Below are 23,458 nucleotides of genomic sequence, written 5' to 3' on the forward strand. Positions count from 1 at the left end.
AATTATATATCTACTTAACTATTGTCTTAAAGGTAATAGGACGCCGGAGTAGCAGAATGGTTAAAATGTCCGCTCGTCACGCAGGTTTCGATTCCGAACATGTGTACATTTTTGGTGTTCCCCGTCGTGATATTCCTGGAATATTGGTCAAATATTGTATGTTTCTACAAATAGTCAACAGAGGTGAAGAGAAATGAGTTTATTTAGAAAGCATAGCATACATCTAAGGCTACTTTATAAAGTGCCATATTTTTGTGGTTTGAGTTATTGTGACTCTCATGTGTTATTGTAACATGGCCATGTCTTCGTTAACAAAACTGTTGTGAAACAGTACATATATCTCAAAACGGCAAAATATATAACAAAATCCCCTGTTAGGACAGATCTACCTCATTTGACACCCAGCGATGGTTGTATGGAAACACATAATCTACTCCGCATTTTAGATCTTCAGTCCACAACATTGGAAAACATAATAAAATGTACATGCTGAAATGTCGAGTAAACCTTATTTTACAACAAGTTCAAATTCGTATCTATCATACAAAGTATTTGACTAACTCACTTAATGATATAGCCATACAAAGGATGCAGTTGATGATGGGTTGGTTTATCTCCCCACTTATTTGATCGTCAACAAAAGCAAGGTAGGCCACAGTCATCTGCAATAACACCTATATCTGACAGCACATTTATCTAAGTTGACACCCAACACATTTGTCCTTTAATCTGCATAATCCATATTGGAAAAAAAATGCACATGCTAAAATGTCCAGTGTGCCTTATTTTACAGCGACTCCAGTTTCTAATCTTTAGTACCATACAAAGTACCAAATCATTTTATGACATTTAATGCGAAACATTTTCTCTCCCACTTACTTAATCTTCAATGTAAGGTTTCATCATGGCAGAATACATAGAAGCGTCTACAAACATGTGGTCTATGTATGACGGCCACAGCCATTCGTAAGTAATGACTCCAAAACATTGTTATTATTTCCCGTTGATAAGGATGGCTGAGTAAATAGGTGTTCACACATAGTAAATATTACACATGAAAATAGAAATTATATTATTTATTTGATACATCAATGTGTATTGGAAGCACTATAAAATCCACAGGCCACGACAGTAGTGTATTTCAGTTTCCAGACGCTATAGGCTACCGCGTTAAACTAGCCGCCATTACGTCATAATGACTGATGATATTCACACCCAGTCATCGACATCCTCGGCCTTCAGCTTTGCCTTCAGTTCCTTGGCCTCTTGGATAGCCTTTTTCTTCTCTTTCTCAACTTCTTTGTCTATCGGCTCAGGTGGAGGAAGAACTGCTTTCATTTCGGTTTCAATTCTCTGTATTCTGCTCTTCACCTTTGTATCAAATTCGCTCTTCTTCTGACGAACTAATAGAGCAATTGAAGCAGTGGCGTCTTTTGCTTGTGCTTCCAGTTCTGTCTGTCTTCTAGAAATTGCAGTCTTGTCCTTTTCCGGATCCAGTGCAAGCAACTCACCCAGACTTGCAACTTGATCCATCAGGTGCTTCTGTGAGACTTCAACATACATCTCGGCCAGGTTATTCACCATGTAGGCCATGGTGTTGGCGTCGGTGGCTTGTACATAGATCATGTCTCTCAGCATGTCCGACATGGTGTACTTCAGGCGAAACTTCTTCCCTTTCTCAGCACTTTGGAGAAATGTCTTGACATTCTCATTCATGCTGCACTTAATAATGTTAGATATTGTTTGGAAAAATCTTACCAGTTTTCCCCATTGGGTTCTGACTTCACCAATAGCCTTGATACCTCTTTGCAATAGCGCTTTGATCTGGTCAAAGTCTACCTTATCCAGCTTGATCCGTGCAAGATCGGTGATAATGGCTGTGATGTCTTCGCTGACCTTATCTAGTTTCTCGCTTCTTTCACGGAAGTCACTTCTAGCGGCCTCAAGGGTAGATGAAGCTTGTTCAACCTTAAATCTGGCCTGTGCACTGTGCCTTGAAGAGGCAGAGGCAGACTGTCCTTCCTCATATGTTGACATCTTTGGGGTCGGCATTTCTAAGGGCTTTGCTGAAAAAGCAGTTTCACAAAAGACCTTTAAACCTTGCATCTTTGCATTTAGCCTGCCCGCCACCCCCTTCGCGCTCTCTATTTGCTGTTTCCCGCCTGACAGTTGCTTGCTAGCAGCCTTGAAAGTCTTGATCAGTTGAGACGCGTCCCCGTTTATTCCATCGAATTTGTCTCTACACGCTCCTGAGTAGGACGAGAGAGAAGTAACGATGTCACTGAATGTTGACTCAACCATTGTCAGGTCTCCCGGCTCCTTCCCCTGAGAAAGCAAGTTGAAATTGTCCAGGATGTTCTGGATGCAGAGCGATATTCTAGGAAGCTCCAACATGAGTGCATCTGTAGACCTTCCTGTTTCTAAATTCACAGATGCCTTGTCCCTTCTCATATTTCCCTGGATCTTACCACCAACGGCTTTCATCGCAAACATGCTTGTAACACCCTGTACTACTGAAACAGCACATTTGGCTACCCCCTCAACGAAATCCATTCCAAGCATATCCCATCCAGAGGGCATGGAGTCCAGGGCTTTTTCATATGACGTTTGAGCTTTTTGGAATTGTTCTCTCATTTCACTATACTCCTTTTCAGCTTGTTGTTTTCTTTTTTCCAATGCCTCCTTGCGAGTTGATTTCACTTCAATATCCTTTTCGGCTTTCCTAATCTTGTCGTCATATTCCCCTTTTGAAAAGGTGCATGCCTCTTGCAGTTCGCCTATCAAATCCATGACGTCAGTAAACTTTGTTTCAACTTCCTCAGCTTTTAACATACAGGTGTCAGTAATCCTTTCGATGTTTGCCAAAATATCTGGAACCAATTCTTGTATTTCCTCATCAGATCCACCGATGATGAACTGCAAAGATTATATAATCACATAGCATAATGTCTATACGATTTGAAGGGATACTTTAGAGTGATGTATTAAGAATCATAAGAAAACCAATTGGTATCGTGGTATTGCGACTAAATCCACCACAACAAGTGCATATACAGAGAAGGACTCAACGAGAGAATGGGAAGAACAGTTCAGCACGGCTGTATTGAAAAGATATTTTTCCTTGTACAATGTTAGCACGGAGACTTTATTCAAGCAAGTGGTCGCCAAATGCAGGACATAAGCATGATTTTTGTCTTGAAACACACTCCCAGCAGGCCTTTGGTAATGTAAGCAAACTTGTCGCTTTGAAAGTGTGCAGAGTTGTGCTTTGGCAAACCGATGACGTGATGTCAAAGACGAGGTCAAAGTCTCGGCGAGAGACAGTTTTAAGGCATAGTCCCGCAGACCCTCGTACAAAGCATGACGATATCACATGTTCTGGTCCATAAGGGACCATGTGATATCTTTTAACAAGTGGGTCGGGTTTCATTATCAACTCACTGTGTCAGACAGGATAATGTTATTGGATAGCTGAATATACACTATATCTCACAAATACTCTCGTATCATCAACATAATAACTATAATTGGCGCGTCCTTCCCCATAAGTACGCCACAGGAAATAGTGTATATATAATTTCAGTACTTTTGTACAAGCAGATTGGTATTTGCAAAGGCATTCATTTTACTTTTTTCCGTTTTTATGCTGTTCGTGTGGCCAACGTCTCGGTGCATGACAATTATATGTGACATTCTGACACAATTTCATAAAAAGCCTAACATAAACATGTAATTATATAAGATGAAATAGTATATACTAAAGTCCAGTTTTGTTGGGCAAGCAGGTTAAAATGTCAAAAGGCATGACTGTACATTCGGTTTGCATGTTGCTCGTGAGTGAATCCTTCTATAAGTACCTTCACAGCATTCTTGACATGGAGAGGTATCTGCAGGGTAAGGAGACGGATCTGGTCCATGTTCTTGTTGGCACAGTTGAAGGAGGTCCATCCCTGGTTGGCCACCTGAACTATGCTTGTCCTCAGTGAATCAGGGTACTTGGTATATTTAAAGGCTGATCTTTCCATGTGTTCTGACACCAAAGAGACGTCCTTGTCCAGAGTGACGAGCACCAGCTGACCCAAAAGACACACCGACAGAGGAGCTGGGCACAACATCTCCTGCCAGTTCATATGAGACCCAAGGACCAGCATCATGTCTCCCTGCAATTTCAATTAAATATGTACTATATAAGGAATACCACAAGGTAGCAGTTTCATTTTCAGGTTTCCCTTTACCAATTACATAAAATGTTTTTAACATTTATATCCAAGGACTGAGTGTACTACAGAATTCATTAAAGGTGGTTTGTCTAATCATCATGTTATGTCTCTCTCCTTATACCAGCTTATAAGATAGACTCCATTTGGATTCTTTGGCTCCTAAGTCTCAAATGTTCGTGTTTAACACAGTGTAGTAGAAGATATCTGCTGCTCAAACAGTGTTTCTTTTGTTGACCTTTGGCTATGTGATCTCCAGCTCCGTCAGAAGATGTGACAATAGCAAAACTCTACCTTTGCATCCGTTGGGGTCATCACTCTTTTCTCCGCCTTTGCAATGTCCTGTGTGCTGACATTCGCCATTATAGTTTCTTTTTATCTGGTAATATGAATGTTCTGGAACATGCGTTAGAGATACTATTTAGATTCTCACATGGAATATTATCCTCATAATAAATTATAATCTGTGGTTTACCCATGAGCAGATAAAGGCCAGATACATACATACACACACACATACACACATACATACACACACACACACACACACACACACACACACACACACACACACACACACACACACACACACGTACAGACATACATACATTCATGAATAACACTTTTAGTTGTTATATAAAAATGAATTTTGGTTGAAAATGATGTATAGTTTCGTTCCAGCTTTATAAACAGCAATAAAACATACAATAAAAAAGTCAAAAGAGTTTTATTGAAATGAAATCAACACAAAATAGCAACTTTTTACAAATTGCTTAGTTTACAAGAAGACAGATCGTGCAAACAGAACGTGACTTAGAGCGTCTTTTTTCTCACAAAATATATGAACAGTCCAACAATAATAGTAGGAACATCTTTGGCAGTCAGTTCATTGTATTTTGCAGTTGACTATGTCAGAGGGCCTACATGTCACCACTCGTCTCCATCCGCAGCCCCGATAGCCTTGAAAGCAGGGCGTGAGAGAACCTTATTCCACAACTCGGACCTAGCGACCCCTGCTTTTTGCAAACTGTCAACCAGATTCTTCAAGGGTTCTCCAATCTGTGCTATGTCATACATTAATTTAGTTTCGTCCCTTAAGATCTCGGCTCGTCCGGAAACTAGCCTGAGCTTGTGAATAACCTTCCGCATGTTGACCAGGCTGGAGTTTTGTGCTGTAATGTAATTCCTGGTGACTTGAATGTACTTCTCTGTGTTAGCAACATCAGCAGCAACACTCTCTTTTTCATCTGTTTTTCTTTGTAATTCACGTTCAGTTTGTTGACAGTTATTTGACATCTCAGAAAAAGTGTCCCTTGCGTTAGAGAGTGTCGATCGAACTGAATTCAGGCGGTGTTCGGCATTCTCCACATCACCTTTAAGAGCCGTCTCAGAAACTGCCAGCATTGTTACTCCAACTACTGGGATCCATATGGTCGCCCAACCTGCTGTTCGTACGTCATTGCGATGCTTTTCAGCTTTTTCGAACTCTTCCCTTGCTCTTTGAACATCATCCTTTGCATTTTGAACGTCCTGTAAGGCACTGGCAAATCTGCGAATCTGTTCCTGCAAGTGCCTTCTTTTTTCAACAAGTGAGGCATTGAGGGAGGCCAAAGACACCAGAAGTTGTTGGTGATAAGCTTGCTTCTGTGAAAGCTCAGCTTCCTTGCCGAGGCACTTTTCAGTCAAGGTCTTGGTGTGTTCAGTTAGCTTTCGTTCGGCGTGGGAAAATGCCTCATAGGCATTATTGGCCGCACCCTTAACGTCCTTGGATCCAGACTCTATTGTGGTCATGATATCGTCAATGTATTGTACGCCAGCCTCGAACTGTGTCACAACAGCTGGGGGTACGGGTTCGTGTATTGGTTTGCACAACTCTTGGCCCATTGTCTGAAAAATGTGTTAGTGTTTCATTTACTTTCGGTATATTATCAAGTTTGGCATCTTTGCAGGAATATACAGTTTGTAACATGAAGGTAAATAGTGTATATAAGGCAACTACAATGACATGGCTGTTACAAAATAACGATTTGCTAAAATAAAACTGTCATGTCTACCAAACAACAGTTTTGTTCTGAGGAGTGGGATAAAACGCTTAATTCTAGGTGTTTATGCCTTTAAAATTCTCATAAGACCTAGGGTTTTAAATGTGTAAAAGTATTTATGGGGATTTTTATTTATCCCACATTTTCCATGAACGTTTAAAATATGTGCATTATCGTTCATACATAAAGGAGATAAGTAAAAACATTTCGACTTCATTTTGGTGTGTAAAATCGATTCTGTGTTAATTCTTTTTCACCCGGTACTGTATGTGTCACATTATGGATAGTGGATCGTTGGGAACAGTGACAGGATGATGGGAACTTGAGGCTATGATAGATACTGACTTAATCACACGGGTCCCTATACTGCCTGATCTGGCTAAACTTATACCAGCGTGAGTGAGAGAATATTGCTATTGACTGCTGCACTTGCCAAGCTAGACAAAAGCAATGGGTAAACCATCGAGTGCGAGCCAAGCACACCAATGACCGAAGACATACGCATCGATGCAATAGCATATATATCATTAGTTGGACCTAGAAACACTTCTGAAGTATGAATTAATCTGTGTCAGTCATTAGTGGGAGAACTATAAAAAGATTTGACATTCTTAAAACGAAATTGTGAATAGCTGATGTATATACTGTTCAACATCTGCAAAGGATCACAGAGCGTTTGAAGAAAAAATTATGCCACAAGTAACATGACGTCAAATGAGTGTCACAAATGGAGGCTAGAAAGCTTATTAAAAGTTTATTCACCCTTTGTGAGAAAGTGGCTTGTCTTAACACAAATCTTGATTATTAATTAATTAAGATTAGGGTCATGTCATACTTTATGGAATATGCTTCAGGTACTTTTCCACGGCCTTTGTCAGTAATCGGGATGACGTTATCTTCGATGGCTCCCGCGGAGGCTCTGACGAGGACATCCAGAATCTCATCTCTGTCGCACATCACCGGTCAAGATTTCAGGAACATGCAGGTCAGTTTTACCATCCAAGCTGATTCCATCCCTTACCCTACTTCAGCAGTCTAAGTAAACTCAGGCAGAGTGTCACTCGTTACACTGCTATACTAAGTCTAACAAACCCTAATAGCAGGTCGGGCCCGCCAACCATTTCAGTTGACCATTCCGAACACAGCTTATCAAATCGTGAAAGTTGACATTCGGGCACAACTTTAGAACTTTTACCTCGAAAAATTTCAAAAAGCACTTAGCATATGTACTGCAGGTTAAATATCTGTGTTTTTATATGAACTTTCGATTGTTGAGAGATCAGTGTCAGTGAATGGGGATTTTGTATGCCAAGCCGAACCCTGAACAGTAGCTGTTGTCTTATTGTTTTTTTCCGTTCGTCCCTCTCACATTTCATTGGACGTGATCATCTACTAGAAGTTGTTATGCTCAGTGATATTAGTGTAACAAATAATACCGAGCCTACAACTTAGACTGTATAATCGAGCAACTTGTAGAGCCATGTTCAACAATGTTGAAATATGCCTCATCTTGATAAACTAAAATAACGGGTCTTCATATTGGTACAGTTCAATTCGAGTGGTTAGCAGCCCACTGGTGGGCAGGGGTTGAAGGAATCCGAAGGTCATCTTCAACGAACACCATGCAGTCGTATTGCACGTACACCATGCAGTCGTCTTGCACGTACACCATGCAGTCGTCTTGCACATAAACCGTGCAGTCGTCTTGCACGTCACTACAGAAACCATGCTATGATTGCCACAAATACATTAAGCCTTTTTCCTTTGGTTTTCAACCATTGGTCATCTAACATTCCTCATTCGTGTGAGGTGGTGGGGTGGCCTAGCGCTGGCTCGTCACGCCAAAGACCCGAGTTCGATTCCCCACACAGGTACAATGTGTGAAGCCCATTTCTGGTTTTCCCCGCAGTGACATTGCAGGAATATTCCTAAAGGCGGCGTAAAGACAAACTCACACACTCACTCATTTTTCGTGACTTGGCTTCATCATTTAGTTCTCAGTTGTTTTACTCGTTACATTCCATCCCTAAGCAAATGTTAAACAGTATATACTGTATAATCACAGATCTACAGCATCGCACCAACTGGCTACAAGTGTCAGTTTATCTAAGGGAAAAGAAATCTCATTACAACCTTAGAGGCATCCTAAGCTGTGTTTCCCTATTTTCAAAATGGCGGATGTTGTCATACTGTTTTCGGTGTTTTAAAAGGCAACTGAGTCTCGATCGTGGTTCTGGTTTTCCCCGCAGTGACATTGCAGGAATATTCCTAAAGGCGGCGTAAAGACAAACTCACACACTCACTCATTTTTCGTGACTTGGCTTCATCATTTAGTTCTCAGTTGTTTTACTTGTTACATTCCATCCCTAAGCAAATGTTGAACAGTATATACTGTATAATCACAGATCTACAGCATCGCACCAACTGGCTACAAGTGTTAGTTTATCTAAGGGAAAAGAAATCTCATTACAACCTTAGAGGCATCCTAAGCTGTGTTTCCCTATTTTCAAAATGGCGGATGTTGTCATACTGTTTTCGGTGTTTTAAAAGGCAACTGAGTCTCGATCGTGGTTCTGGTTTTCCCCGCAGTGACATTGCAGGAATATTCCTAAAGGCGGCGTAAAGACAAACTCACACACTCACTCATTTTTCGTGACTTGGCTTCATCATTTAGTTCTCAGTTGTTTTACTTGTTACATTCCATCCCTAAGCAAATGTTGAACAGTATATACTGTATAATCACAGATCTACAGCATCGCACCAACTGGCTACAAGTGTCAGTTTATCTAAGGGAAAAGAAATCTCATTACAACCTTAGAGGCATCCTAAGCTGTGTTTCCCTATTTTCAAAATGGCGGATGTTGTCATACTGTTTTCGGTGTTTTAAAAGGCAACTGAGTCTCGATCGTGGTTCTGGTTTTCCCCGCAGTGATATTGCAGGAATATTCCTAAAGGCGGCATAAAGACAAACTCACACACTCACTCATTTTTCGTGACTTGGCTTCATCATTTAGTTCTCAGTTGTTTTACTTGTTACATTCCATCCCTAAGCAAATGTTGAACAGTATATAACTAACACGTCACAATTTAATTCTGGACTCACAAAAGTCCAGAACCTCTCAGCACTGTGGCCACTCTCTCACAAGGGATTTGGCAAAATTAAACATGCAGCTGTTATGTATATGTGCTAAGGATGAAAAAATGAGAAAAAAACAACATTTTTTCGAAAACTCAAAATTTAAACTCGCTCGCCCATTGGCGAACAGTGGCCAATGGGCAGGCCCATGGGCGAGAGTGTTTAATTTCATCCAGAATAAATGTTTTGGAGGTTGTAAATGAATGAAAAAATGTTAATAAGTATCATGACACAAATTTCAGCTTGTTGTGACTTGACTCTGCTAATTGACAGCGATTTTAAAAAATCTCGCCCATGGGTGAAAAACATATTGGCCCATGGACGAGAATAATTAATTTCATTGAAAATACATGTTTTTTTCAGGGCTTTGCAGTTTTTAAATGAAAACCATTTCGCCCATGGGTGAGAATATTTATTTTTACTCAAAATACACCTTTTTCCATGTTATGGATGTTGTAAATGGATGAAAGTATGTTCATAAGTATCATGACACAAATTTCAACTCATTCTGAATTAATTCCGTTAATTTAGAGCTATTTAACAAAATCTCACCCATGGGTGAAAAACATTTTGGCCCATGGGCGAAAATATTTCCTTTTACCCCCAAATACTTCTTTTCCAACGTTTTGGAGGATGTTAATGAATGAAAGCACATTTATGAGTATCATGACAGAAATTTCAACTCATTTTGACTCAATTCCTCTAAATGAGAGCAATTTTGAAAACTCTAGCCCATGGGAGAAAGACATTTTGGCCCATGGGCGAAAATATTTGCCTTCACTCAATATACATCTTTTCCTGTGGTTTGGAGGTTGTAAATGAAAGAGGATATATTTATAAGTAGCATGGCACAAAATCCAACTCATTTTGAATTAATTCTGATAATTGAGACCGATTTTCAAAAATATCTCGCCCATGGGCGAGAATATTCCCTTTTCACTCCAAATACATCTTTTCTAATGTTTTGGAGGATGTAAATGAATGAGAGTGCCATTATGAGTATCATGACACAAAATTCAACTGATTTTGACTTATTCTTGCGAATTCAGGAAGGTTTTTTATAAATATGCCAGAATAATCACTTTTACTCAAAATACATCTTTTCCTGTGTTTTGGAGGTTGTAAATGAATGAGGATACATTTATAAGTATCATGGCACAAAATTCAACTCATTTTGACTTAATTCCGCTAATTTGTAACAAGTACAAGAATCTGGACTTCCACTTAAATTTTCATAGTTTTTTTATTGTCTTGGAGGTTGTAAATATATGAATGAAAGTGTGTTTATGAGTATCAGGACAACAAAAAAATGAAATCATTCCGGTCTTAATTCGACTAATCTCGCTCGTGGACGAAAATATTTTCGTTTGCTTGTTTTCTATATTTTGCAAACATTGTTTAAAAATAGATGAAATTCTAATGACAATTCAGTTTAATTTCGTGAGTTTAGTTTTATGTCGCACTCAGTAATATAGCAGCAATATGGCGGCGGTTTGTAGATAATCGAGTTTGGACCAGACAATCAAGTGATCAACAGCATGAGCATCGACCTGCACAATTGGGAACTGATGACATGTGTCAACCAAGTCAGCGACCCTGACCACCCGATCCCGTTAGTCGCCTCTTACGACACGCATTTATGGCAAGCATGGGTTATTGAAGCCCTCTTCTACTCCAGATCTTCACGAGTCCCGAACACAGAGCTTTACTTCCAGCAACATGTACAGTGCACTTAATAATACTAAGCCTTGAGGTTCTTTTGAATTTAGGCATTCTATAAATATAATAAAATTCAACCTCTATGTATGAAGTTGAAGTTATTTGTGAAAGCCCTAATCAAGAGTGACCAAACTCCAGTGACTATGCTGAGACACATTCATAAACAGTGTTGTGAGATCTTTAAACTGTATTGAAATATGTCTTGTCAATTCCACTGACATGTAGTTTTAAGTGTACCTACCCAGTTTAGCATGTTTCGTTTTAATAGTGTGGTCTCCATTTTTAGTAATTCCCATTTGCCCGTCCCGGCTTTTCTTCGTCCGAGGTTTTATGGTGTATTCTCCTATTTGTCAGACCAGAAATAATCTAAAACAGGGGTAGGTCACTCGCTTGTTTTCTTTACCATTTGTACTAATTAGTATGCACCCCGTCATGCTCCACTGCACACAGTGACCTGGTTCGTTTCCATCGCAACTTAGGCTGCGTTTAACAGTACTTCAGCCAGTTTACTGTATCAGTCGAAATCTTACAATGAATGAATGAATGAAGAGCAAGAAGTATATGTGAATGAATGAAAGAAATAATAAAAGAAAGAAGTGCATATGTGAATGAATGAGAAAGAAATAATAAAAGAAAGAAGTACATATGTGAATGAATGAAATAAAAAATGATACACCACGGCCATCCCTTCCAAAACATGCTAAAGCACGCAAAACTATCGTTAGATCGCACGTGTTAACATCAGTTTGTTATTATTTCCCTGGCCAGACATAACAATTGTCAGACAGGTTAAAACAACAAACTATCTGGTTGAAGTCACAGCTGCCTGTTGACGTAGTATACCCACATCACCTACGTTTCCTACGTAACCTTCATCTACATCACCATCCTTAATGTACTGAGCAGAGAGCACTGAGAGAAGGCCGCATAGCTGTAATCTCTGCTTCCAAGTTCCCAAGTGGGGGTGTCCTTTTCTACCTCTTCCATTAATCTTCAAAACATCTAACAAGCTCGACGCATGCAACTTTTTACTAAAATATGATGTTAAAGGGATTCGAAGGTCATCTTCAACGAACACCATGCAGCCGTCTTCTACGAACACCATGCAGTCGTCTAGCACATACACCATGCAGTCGTCTCGTACGTACACCATGCAGTCGTCTAGCACGTACACCATGCAGTCGTATTGCACATACACCATGCAGTCGTTTTGCACATACACCATGCAGTCGTTTTGCACGTACACCATGCAGTCGTTTTGCATGTCACTACAGAAACCATGCTATGATTGCCACAAATACATTAAGCCTTTTTCCTTTGGTTTTCAGCCATTGGTCATCTAACATTCCTTATTCGTATGGGGTGGTGGGGCGGCCTAGCGCTGGCTCGTCACACCGAAGACCCGAGTTCGATTCCCCACACAGGTACAATGTGTAAAGCCCATTTCTGGTTTTCCCCGCAGTGATATTGCAGGAATATTCCTAAAGGCGGCGTAAAGACAAACTCACACACTCACTCATTTTTCGTGACTTGGCTTCATCATTTAGTTCTCAGTTGTTTTACTTGTTACATTCCATCCCTAAGCAAATGTTGAACAGTATATACTGTATAATCACAGATCTACAGCATCGCACCAACTGGCTACAAGTGTCAGTTTATCTAAGGGAAAAGAAATCTCATTACAACCTTAGAGGCATCCTAAGCTGTGTGTCCCTATTTTCAAAATGGCGGATGTTGTCATACTGTTTTCGGTGTTTTAAAAGGCAACTGAGTCTCGATCGTGGTTTGTCCTTCATAGCGACTATACATTATGTGTCGTGACTGCAAATGTGTCCTCGCAGTATGTTGTTAGCATAATTAACATAAAAAGTCTTTTCCGCCTTCAAGACAGAAGTCAATTGTATCAAAAATAGCATTAAATAATGCGCGGAAGAACACTGAAAACAGGAAGTGCATAGAGTCTGTTGGATGGTATAATTTAAAGAAAACCTATATAATTCAAACCAAACAGCACTGAACAGTGATGATACCGGGTACTGTTATTTGGTCACGAGTGCTGTAAACATAGAATGACGTGGACACGAATATGATATTCCATTTGTTACCGAAATGAGAAACCCAAATCTACCCTCAAACATATACTGGCTATCCACCGTCACTGCATGTAGAACGCAACGTCATAGAAGAAACTTAACGTCACAATGACAAGTGATATTTTGCCCCCGGGCATCGTATGAAAAATACGACCCTCGATGTTTTCGTAGGTAATACATCTTTATATGACATGGGCAATACATTAGACTATCATTAATATCTATACGATATGTCTAAATAACTAAAGAAATGGGCATCCAGTGAGATGCGTCAGAGGATATCCAGAAAAGCAAGTTTATTCGTAACATCGGGCGAAAAAAAAATACGACTAGCTGCTGAAAACAACAGATCAGAGTATAGATGGCACTTAGGTCTCTTGGCCAGGTATGACGGCTGACACCTGGCATGAAACGTGATTCCCACTGAGAACCATGGCTGGATATTGTTATTCATAAGGACTATTGTAGCTGATATCTATATTACCCAACCTGACACCAACAAATATCTGATTCACCCGTCTTGGATTTGCTTTTGAGACATTCCCTCCGACCTCTTTCTTTTGATAGTGGGAGTGAGACTCCTGATAGCTACAACTCTAATAGTTTCAGCATGAAAGTTATTACTTTTAACATCAGCTATCGTTTATAATGAAGTTAAGACTAATTTCAAAATGGTATTTAAAGTGCCCTTGGTAAAACAATATCATCGCACACTAATTTGCATAAAACATTATCTGTTCCAAATAAATCACTTTGGACTTAGAAAAAGTCCGCATTGCTCAGGTCTGCACTAATTTCTCCTCAGTAAAGTCTTTTTTTCACTTTTCCTATCTACCTACTGGTGGAAATGTAGTTAGGTCGAACTTACTTTAACAGATATTTCACACTTTCGCACATCAAGTACATAAATTGTAGAGATAAACGTGAAAAAATACAGTTGTTGTTTTTAATTGCATGTCTTTAATTACTCGTAACATTGATATTGCTTTATGAAACTATGGTCAACATGCATCTCCATATGATATGACAGATGTGATAAACTATGGTCAACATGCATCTCCATATGATATGGCAGATGTGATAAACTATGGTCAACATGCATCTCCATGTGATATGACAGATGTGATAAACTATGGTCAACATGCATCTCCATGTGATATGACAGATGTGATAAACTATGGTCAACATGCATCTCCATATGATATGGCAGATGTGAAAAACTATGGTCAACATGCATCTCCATATGATATGACAGATGTGATAAACTATGGTCAACATGCATCTCCATATGATATGGCAGATGTGAAAAACTATGGTCAACGTGCATCTCCATATGATATGACAGATGTGATAAACTATGGTCAACATGCATCTCCATATGATATGACAGATGTGATAAACTATGGTCAACATGCATCTCCATATGATATGACAGATGTGATAAACTGTGGTCAACATGCATCTCCATATGATATGGCAGATGTGATAAACTGTGGTCAACATGCATCTCCATGTGATATGACAGATGTGATAAACTATGGTCAACATGCATCTCCATATGATATGGCAGATGTGATAAACTATGGTCAACATGCATCTCCATATGATATGACAGATGTGATAAACTGTGGTCAACATGCATCTCCATATGATATGGCAGATGTGATAAACTGTGGTCAACATGCATCTCCATATGATATGACAGATGTGATAAACTATGGTCAACATGCATCTCCATATGACATGGCAGATGTGATAAACTGTGGTCAACATGCATCTCCATATGATATGGCAGATGTGATAAACTGTGGTCAACATGCATCTCCATATGATATGGCAGATGTGATAAACTGTGGTCAACATGCATCTCCATATGATATGGCAGATGTGATAAACTGTGGTCAACATGCATCTCCATATGATATGGCAGATGTGATAAACTATGGTCAACATGCATCTCCATATGATATGACAGATGTGATAAACTATGGTCAACATGCATCTCCATATGATATGACAGATGTGATAAACTATGGTCAACATGCATCTCCATATGATATGGCAGATGTGATAAACTATGGTCAACATGCATCTCCATATGATATGGCAGATGTGATAAACTGTGGTCAACATGCATCTCCATATGATATGGCAGATGTGATAAACTGTGGTCAACATGCATCTCCATATGATATGGCAGATGTGATAAACTATGGTCAACATGCATCTCCATATGATATGGCAGATGTGATAAACTGTGGTCAACATGCATCTCCATATGATATGGCAGATGTGATAAACTATGGTCAACATGCATCTCCATATGATATGGCAGATGTGATAAACTGTGGTCAACATGCATCTCCATATGATATGGCAGATGTGATAAACTATGGTCAACATGCATCTCCATATGATATGACAGATGTGATAAACTATGGTCAACATGCATCTCCATATGATATGGCAGATGTGATAAACTATGGTCAACATGCATCTCCATATGATATGACAGATGTGATAAACTGTGGTCAACATGCATCTCCATATGATATGACAGATGTGATAAACTATGGTCAACATGCATCTCCATATGATATGGCAGATGTGATAAACTATGGTCAACATGCATCTCCATATGATATGGCAGATGTGATAAACTGTGGTCAACATGCATCTCCATATGATATGACAGATGTGATAAACTATGGTCAACATGCATCTCCATATGATATGGCAGATGTGATAAACTATGGTCAACATGCATCTCCATATGATATGACAGATGTGATAAACTATCGCTGACATTTACATCCCTGTGATAAGGCTGATATGTAAGACTATCGTTGAACTGTGATATTATATAAGACTAGTTGTAAACAAACCCCTCATGTTACACAGCTAACAAATATATGGCAGAGGTGAATGTAAACATATGGTCAAATCCCACCGACATATGACATAGCTGACAGGTAAGACTAGTGTCACCGTCTACCTGCTTAGTGCCAAACACTTCTACTGCAATAAGAATTCTACTTACTGTTTTCCGCAAAGGACAATGTGGAAATAAGTGCAGGAATGAACACAGTCCGTTTTATATACATGTACAGCGAACCTTTTCTGAGAAATTTGAAAGACCTGGAAATGTTAGTCATCTCGAAACTGAAACCGGGTAGAGAGAAACCGGTTAGGGATTGCGGTAGGCCCCGTGGAAGCTGTAGTACTGGCGGTTGTTGAGGTTGGAGGGTGGACTTTGGTTTTGAGTGACTGCGAGGGCGAGCAGAATGTGACCGTGTATACTAATTTCGTGTACGTTTCAGATGCAATGTTTTTACGTCGTTGTGCATTCGTCACGCTTTTTGGATCCCATGTCAGAATTTTTTACCCCTTCTTTGACAAAAACACTCACACAAACCACCTCAAACGTGTACATGACCATGCTCAATTTCTTAACATTGCTTCAAGCCTGTGATGGTCGATCCCATGGATGTGTAGTAATTCTGTCCGTGTAATCAGTGAGCGAGTTTATTGGACCCTGCAATATTCCAGCTAGATGGCAGCGGTCTGTAAATAATCGAGTCTGAACCAGACAACCAAGTGATCAACAGCATGATCATCGATCTGCACAGCTGGGAACAGAAAACGTGTCAACCAGGTAAGCGGGCCTGACCACCCGATCCCGTTAGTAGCCTCTGACGACAGACATAGTTGCGATTTATGGCAATCATGGGTTGCTGAAGACCTATTCTACTCCGATCTTCACGGGTACGTGTAATCAGTGAAGGTAAATAAGTACAATATACTTCGTTATTCTTTGTGAGAACACTTTGTAATTTGTAGTTTGCATAAATCATAATTTCTCAACCCGTGACGATCCGGTTAGGAACTAATGTAATCGTGGGCCGGGGAGAGGAGCGGGGTGGGGGGTGGGGTGTTGGGGTTCAGACTCACTGACTTGGTTGACACATTTCATCGTATCCAAATTGCGTAGATAGATGTTCAGCTGGTTCAGACTCGATTATTTACAGAAAGCTGCCATATTGTGATGTAACAGGAATAGTGCCGAGTGCAACACCAAACAAACATGATTTCTTATGGTCATTGCCAAGGAGAACAAATCGGACAAATTGTTATGGATAACAACTTCTTTATTGCGTGAGTGCGACGTTTCTATACAGATTCTTGTACCGTTGTCAAACACTCCTGCCTGCTCTTGTCTCAGTCACTTAGAGTCAACAGGAGTGTTTGACAACGGCACAAGAATCTGTATCGAAACGTCGTATTCAAGTAATAAAGAAGTTGTTATCCATAAACGTTTGTCGTACTTGTACACCTGAACTTCTAAAATGCCACTCAAACAAATTACCAAGGGGTCTTGGGCACGTCTAGCACGTTCTCAGAGCGCGAAGGCCACTTCCTGAAGAAAATATATGCCTCGCTTATCTCAAGTTCCTCCCATACATTTATCATCGTGACAATAAAGCACGTGTTCACGTGGGTGTTTTGAAGTGGATTTACCAGGAAACAACATACTTCAGCAATACAAGTGTGTTTTTTCCCTAGAAATTCAAAAGTATGACAATGCCATTGAGGACTGCACTCCAAGCGAATTTGAGTGGAAATGTCATTAGAAATATTTCAACATTATTTTCATTACTGATGAATGGTAAAGTTGTTTTTGTTTATTTTCTTACGTTAATGTAATACCTAATCGACACCAGCACTGTGGGGTAGCCTACTGGCTACCCTTCACACCGAAAACCCGGTTCGATTCCCGACATGGTTACAATGTGTGAAGACGATTTCTGGTGTCAGTCACAGTGAGACTTCTAGAATATCGACGTATCAAACTCCCTAATCGCCCGCACACAAAGACAGCCATGTAACCTACTCAGCGTTTAGTGGTTTTAAGCCTCTGCAAGTTGTTCAGCTTCACCTGATCAAGTGAATACTGTCCCGGGGTAGAAAAGGCCTTTTCAGCAACCCAGACTTGCCATCAAAGGCGACTGTGCTTGTCGTAAGAGGCGACTAACGGGATCGGGTGGTCAGGCCCGCTTACCTGGTTGACACGTCATCTGTTCCCAGCTGTGCAGATCGATGATCATGCTGTTGATCACTTGGTTGTCTGGTTCAGACTCGATTATTTACAGACCGCTGCCATATAGCTGTATTGCTGAGTGCCGCGTAAAACTAAACTCACTCACTCACTCAAGTAAATACTAATACAATACGTGACCGTGTCACATCTGGTCTGTTATTGTGAAGGGGTGCACCGTTGTCAGGCGATTGTTAACATGTCCGAACAGCCGAGACAAGGTCGGTGTTTGAGGAATCGTCAGCAATGTGCTAACTTTCTTTAAACAATTAGCTTCAGATGATTTAATGTTTCCTATTTTTGCATATAGGCAGCGAGCTCCCCTATTCAATGAAGTTAGCTTGACCAGCCGTTTGTGCCGTTTGACCTCCGGGGTCATGCATATGTAGAGTAGCTCAGGTCACTGCCTGTAACTCTCGATGGTCGTTTTAACGGTTGCATACATGTCACCTTGACTATCCAGCACCTGCTTAAACCGTCCGCTCGTCAAAGGGAAGACCTTACTTCACTTCCCCACATAGGCAGAATGTTAGAAACCCATTTCTGGAGACCCAGCCCTTGATATTGCTGAAATATTGCTAAAAGCGGCATCAAGCAAAACTCGCTCTCTCACTCACATCCGTGACCGTATTTGGTATGTGTGTACCTCCCACTTAAGACTTGGCCACATGTCCTGTGTACGTTCAGATATCGATGAACAGTTGACCTGGTTCTGCCTGTATTTGTGACGTTCAGATGGACACTTGACCTGGTTCTGCCTGTGTTTGTGATGTTCATATGGACACTTGACCTGGTTCTGCCTGTGTTTGTGACTAGTGTTAGCTTTACAACATAATACACAAACCTCTTCGCGAACACTAATTTATCATAACAAATATACAGCCATTCAAAAACCAGTGCAAACCCCCAGTATTAGATAAATATAAACCCCAATTTTAGTAATAGTCCAGCAATATTCCAGTAAAGTCTAGTTTTAATTGGTTGACACGAAACCGAAGTCTTCAAAAACAAAACCTGCTGAAACAGATGAAGTTCTTGCTGCTCAGTTGTGCGATAGGGTTACCCAGTGATTGTTTAAAACGTTAGCGTGCACGCCGAAGACCGGGGTTCGATTCCCCATATGGATAGAATCTGTGAAGTCCATTTCTGTTGTCCTCAGTCGTGATAATCCTGGAATATCGCTAAGAGCAACGAAAAACCATTCCCACTCAATTTTGTTGCTCGACATTTTGTTGGTGTCAGGGATTCATATTCCCAAACCATATTACGATTGCCAGGTTATCTTGATGAACAGTTAAAAGTGAATCCAATTAATCAGTTGTAGACTCTGGATGTACTGTACATCTAGAAAGAGACATCAACATTTGTCTCATGAACATAGCGTATAACAGTTAAAAGTTTGGAAGCGATTAACTTATCTGGAGCCTATAATGTTAATGTTATTTAAACGTCTAGATACTGTGAGCACATTAACCGTTAGCACATTAACTGTTTGCACATTAACAGTTCTCTTAATGAGTTTTGCCTTGTGGAACCCACGGTTGAGTGAGTGAGGTTAGTTTTACGCCGCTTTTAGCAATATTCCAGCAATATCACGACGGGATTAACCAAATATGGGGTTCACACATTAAACACTTTGGTTATGGAACCCAGGTCTTCAGCATGACTAGCGAAGGTTTCAACCATTCAGTTACCTACCCGACCCCACAGACCACGGGGCACGACTACAAGCAACCATCTCCCACCTCGATCGGGATGCAGGTAAGAACTGATCTTCAGCAACCGATGCTTGTCATTACAGACAACCAGCAAGATAGGGTTGCCAAATTCGCTAACTTGTCTCCCAAACCCGGTGACCGGGTGCTCCTCATATCTATCACTAGTTTGGATAATCCGCACAAAAGTTATTTACAAATCGATCTCATTCAGTTGGTGTATCGGCGTTACAATCAATGTTTAGGGACCTCCACAATAAATCATATTTCTAGTATGCATTTTCAGTACGAAGGTCGTTTGAAAACCCCCCTGGTACTTGATTGTCCCTGCCTGGCGCTCGGCATTAATGGGTACATCATGGACTTGTCGGCTCGGAGCCAGTACAATGTGTCTTAGTGGGGTGTTCATGCTTTACTGTGGCATGGTATTTCCAGCTTAACTCTGGGCTTGTATAAGCAGTCTTACATACACACGCATGCTAGTCGTGATATCTGCGAAATAATTTCATGTGCAACGTGTAACCCCATGTTACATACCCCCACCAAAACCCCCACCCCCACCCCCACCTCCACCCTCACCAAGTGTCTAGCATTGTCTCGTAAACAGTTGAGTCATGCCCCCAGCACGTAACAGGAAACAAACTGTTGACATACTTTTCATAAACACTAGCGGCAGGATAACAATAGAAATATATCTCGTCGGGTGCAATTATTGACAGATCCCTCGCGACCGGAATCAAACCACAAACCCAAACTTGACCCAAATCAGCCGTATGTTACTCAGGTTATTACATATCTTCTGCGTAACATCAACTCAGCACTGATGCGCATCAGTCATACTCGTTTTACTTATAATACAGACTTGGCACACATAGTCTCATTAGTATTATCCGTAAATTTGTCTCTGGGAAAATATAACAACAAGTAATGTCAAAAGTTATGTCATTCATTGTTTGACCACTCATTTGTCAACGGATATTCATAAAATTTTGGGATGGACATTAGAAATGTACTCAAGTTTAACTGAAGAAGGTATGATTTGCAATTTGCAGTTTGTTAAGAGACTTATTGGAACTTGTTGAAATGATCAGATCAGATAAGAGGAGTCATTATCAGACATAATTCAATGTCAGTAACGGGTAAGTCCTCCATATGCATCGGTGTATGCTTGAACACGACGTCTAACACAGTTAATCAATCGTCGAATAACGTTTCCAATGGCCTGCCACTCGACTATCAATGCATTTACCAAGTCTTGACGATTTGCAGGTGGTGGGTGACGTGAACGAATGTGTCTGTCTAGGTGATCCCACAAGTATTCAATCGACGAGAGGTCTGGAGATCGAACTGGCCATGGTAGAACATTCGCGGTATGCTGGAGAAAGTCCTGTGCAATCCTGGCACTATGGGACCTGGCGTTATCTTGCTGAAACATGACACACAGAGGTTGTTGTAAGAACGGCAGCACAACAGGACGCAAGACTTGATCAGTGTAAAGCTGAGTTGTTCAGTTTGCATCGAAAACTACCAGCAGTGTCGTCTAACCTCTGTATATGCTGCCCCAGACCATAACACTCCCTCCACCAAAACGAATCGTCTCTTGAATGCTGTGCGGTGCTGTTCTCCCACCTCTACGACGGTAGACTCGAGCCCGACAATCTGAACGGAATAACTGAAAACGGCTTTCATCAGTAAACAGAAGTCGTTGCCAGTTCCGGTCCTGCCAAGGATGCACAGTGCGGGCCCACCTCATCCTGTCACGTCGACGACGAGGGGTCAAGGTCATCCCACGGAATGGTCGATAAGTATGAATACCATAATATCTCAGTCGTCTGGTAACTGTTCTTCGACTGACCTCATGATTGAACGATGTTGCTGATGGTGACGTCACAGTGATGAAGCGAGTATGAAGATGCGATAAACGCAGCTACCTGTCTTCATTGTCGGCGGTAACTCGAGGTCTGCCGCTTCTTGGCCTGTCAGTAGTGCTACCTGTTTGCCTCAGTCTTGTCTGCAGCCTTGTTATTGTTGTTCGAGTGCAACCAAAGATTCTTGCCACATGAGCATGCCTGGCCCCACAGTCGGAGCATACCAATCGCCCTCTCGCGCTGTTCTGCAGTTAATCACGGCATGTTAGTTGACGTTATCTTCTTTTTTATGGTCTTGGAATACTGACTGCAGGGTTTTTATACCCGTAACCATTTCCATCATGTGATGCTGGTGCATTATATGTTTCATAATTACAACTGATTTTCGCAGGAACAAGTGCATTTTCACACGCATCACGGTTGTGTTTTCGTGATATGTTCATGTAGTCTGAAAACAAAATTCAGTTGAAATATTCAAAATATTGGATTCCGAAAAGTTTGGTATAGTTTCTTTGGCCCATCAATTTAGTTTTAAACACGATGTCAAAAATCTGTGTACTCTCTTTCTGCACGTCAGTATATGTTCATGTTGTGACCGTCCAGAAGGAGGAACTGAGTTGACAATGCAAACACGATCGTCTCCTGCAACGTCTTCAATCAGATCAACACTGACATTAGCATCACAAACACTAATCTCGTGTAACGTCTTCAATCAGATCGACACAGACATTGACATTACAAACACTAGTCTCTTGTAACGTCTACAATCAGATCAACACTGACAAGATGACATCATAAACACTAGTCTCTTGTAACGTCTTCAGTCGGATCGACACTGACGTTGGCACCACAAACACTAGTCTCTTGTAACGTCTACAATCAGACCGACACTGACATTGGCACCACAAACACTAGTCTCTTGTAACGTCTTCAATCAGATCGACACTGACGTTGGCATCACAAACACTAGTCTCTTGTAACGTCTACAATCAGACCGACACTGACATTGGCACCACAAACACTAGTCTCTTGTAACGTTTACAATCAGATCAACACTGACAAGATGACATCATAAACACTCTAGAGTTTGACAGTCATCATGACGTAGAAAGACAGACATCGTTGAGTAGGTAGACAGTCATCATGACGTAGGTAGACGTCATCAAGTAGGCTGACAGTTAACATAAAGTAAGAAGACAGACACAAGGTAGGTAGACAGACATCATAAAATAGGTGGACAGTCATAATGAAGTAGGTGGATAGACATCATAACGTTGGCAGACAATCATCATAAAATAGGTAGACATTCGTCATGAAGTAGGTAGACAGTCATCATGAAGTAGGTAGACAGTCATAATGAAGTAGGTAGGCAGTCGTCATGAAGTAGGTAGACAGTTATAATGAAGTAGGCAGAGGAACCCTCTCAGGCAACTAACAGGATCGGGTGGTCAGACTCGCTGACTTGGTTGACACATGTCATCGGTTCCCAATTGCGCAGACCGATGCTCATGTTGTTGATCACTGGATTATCTGGTCAAGACGCTATTTCTTACAGACCGCTGCTCAGTCACAC

General features: G+C 40.8%; 2 protein-coding genes across 2 annotated transcripts; both read right to left on the reverse strand.

Moving 5' to 3' along the window:
- Nucleotides 1-184: 184 nt before the first annotated feature.
- LOC137273311 (putative uncharacterized protein MYH16) lies at nt 185-16,279 on the reverse strand. The gene is made up of 4 exons (XM_067805880.1): nt 16,248-16,279; nt 4,512-4,613; nt 3,858-4,160; nt 185-2,916 (listed from the first exon to the last, which is right to left on the reverse strand). Exons 2-4 carry the CDS (start codon nt 4,578-4,580, stop codon nt 1,210-1,212), a joined length of 2,079 nt encoding a protein of 692 aa, XP_067661981.1. The 5' UTR covers nt 4,581-4,613; nt 16,248-16,279; the 3' UTR covers nt 185-1,209.
- Nucleotides 5,145-7,216, reverse strand: LOC137271603 (uncharacterized). Its single transcript, XM_067804045.1, has 2 exons — nt 7,118-7,216; nt 5,145-6,104 (listed from the first exon to the last, which is right to left on the reverse strand). Exons 1-2 carry the CDS (start codon nt 7,214-7,216, stop codon nt 5,145-5,147), a joined length of 1,059 nt encoding a protein of 352 aa, XP_067660146.1.
- Nucleotides 16,280-23,458: the final 7,179 nt, after the last annotated feature.

This window comes from Haliotis asinina, chromosome 2 (genome assembly GCF_037392515.1).
Source record: "Haliotis asinina isolate JCU_RB_2024 chromosome 2, JCU_Hal_asi_v2, whole genome shotgun sequence".
NCBI classification, from domain to species: domain Eukaryota; kingdom Metazoa; phylum Mollusca; class Gastropoda; order Lepetellida; family Haliotidae; genus Haliotis; species Haliotis asinina.

Excerpts from the sequence above, each read along its gene's own strand:
- LOC137273311 (XM_067805880.1), bottom strand. The coding sequence starts at position 4,580 with ATGGCGAATGTCAGCACACAGGACATTGCAAAGGCGGAGAAAAGAGTG. Across the intron at positions 4,161-4,511 it reads TGACCCCAACGGATGCAAAG|GGAGACATGATGCTGGTCCT; the intron begins GTAGAGTTTTGC and ends TTGAAATTGCAG. Across the intron at positions 2,917-3,857 it reads ATGTCAAGAATGCTGTGAAG|TTCATCATCGGTGGATCTGA; the intron begins GTACTTATAGAA and ends TAATCTTTGCAG.
- LOC137271603 (XM_067804045.1), bottom strand. The coding sequence starts at position 7,216 with ATGTGCGACAGAGATGAGATTCTGGATGTCCTCGTCAGAGCCTCCGCG. Across the intron at positions 6,105-7,117 it reads CTGACAAAGGCCGTGGAAAA|ACAATGGGCCAAGAGTTGTG; the intron begins GTACCTGAAGCA and ends CACATTTTTCAG.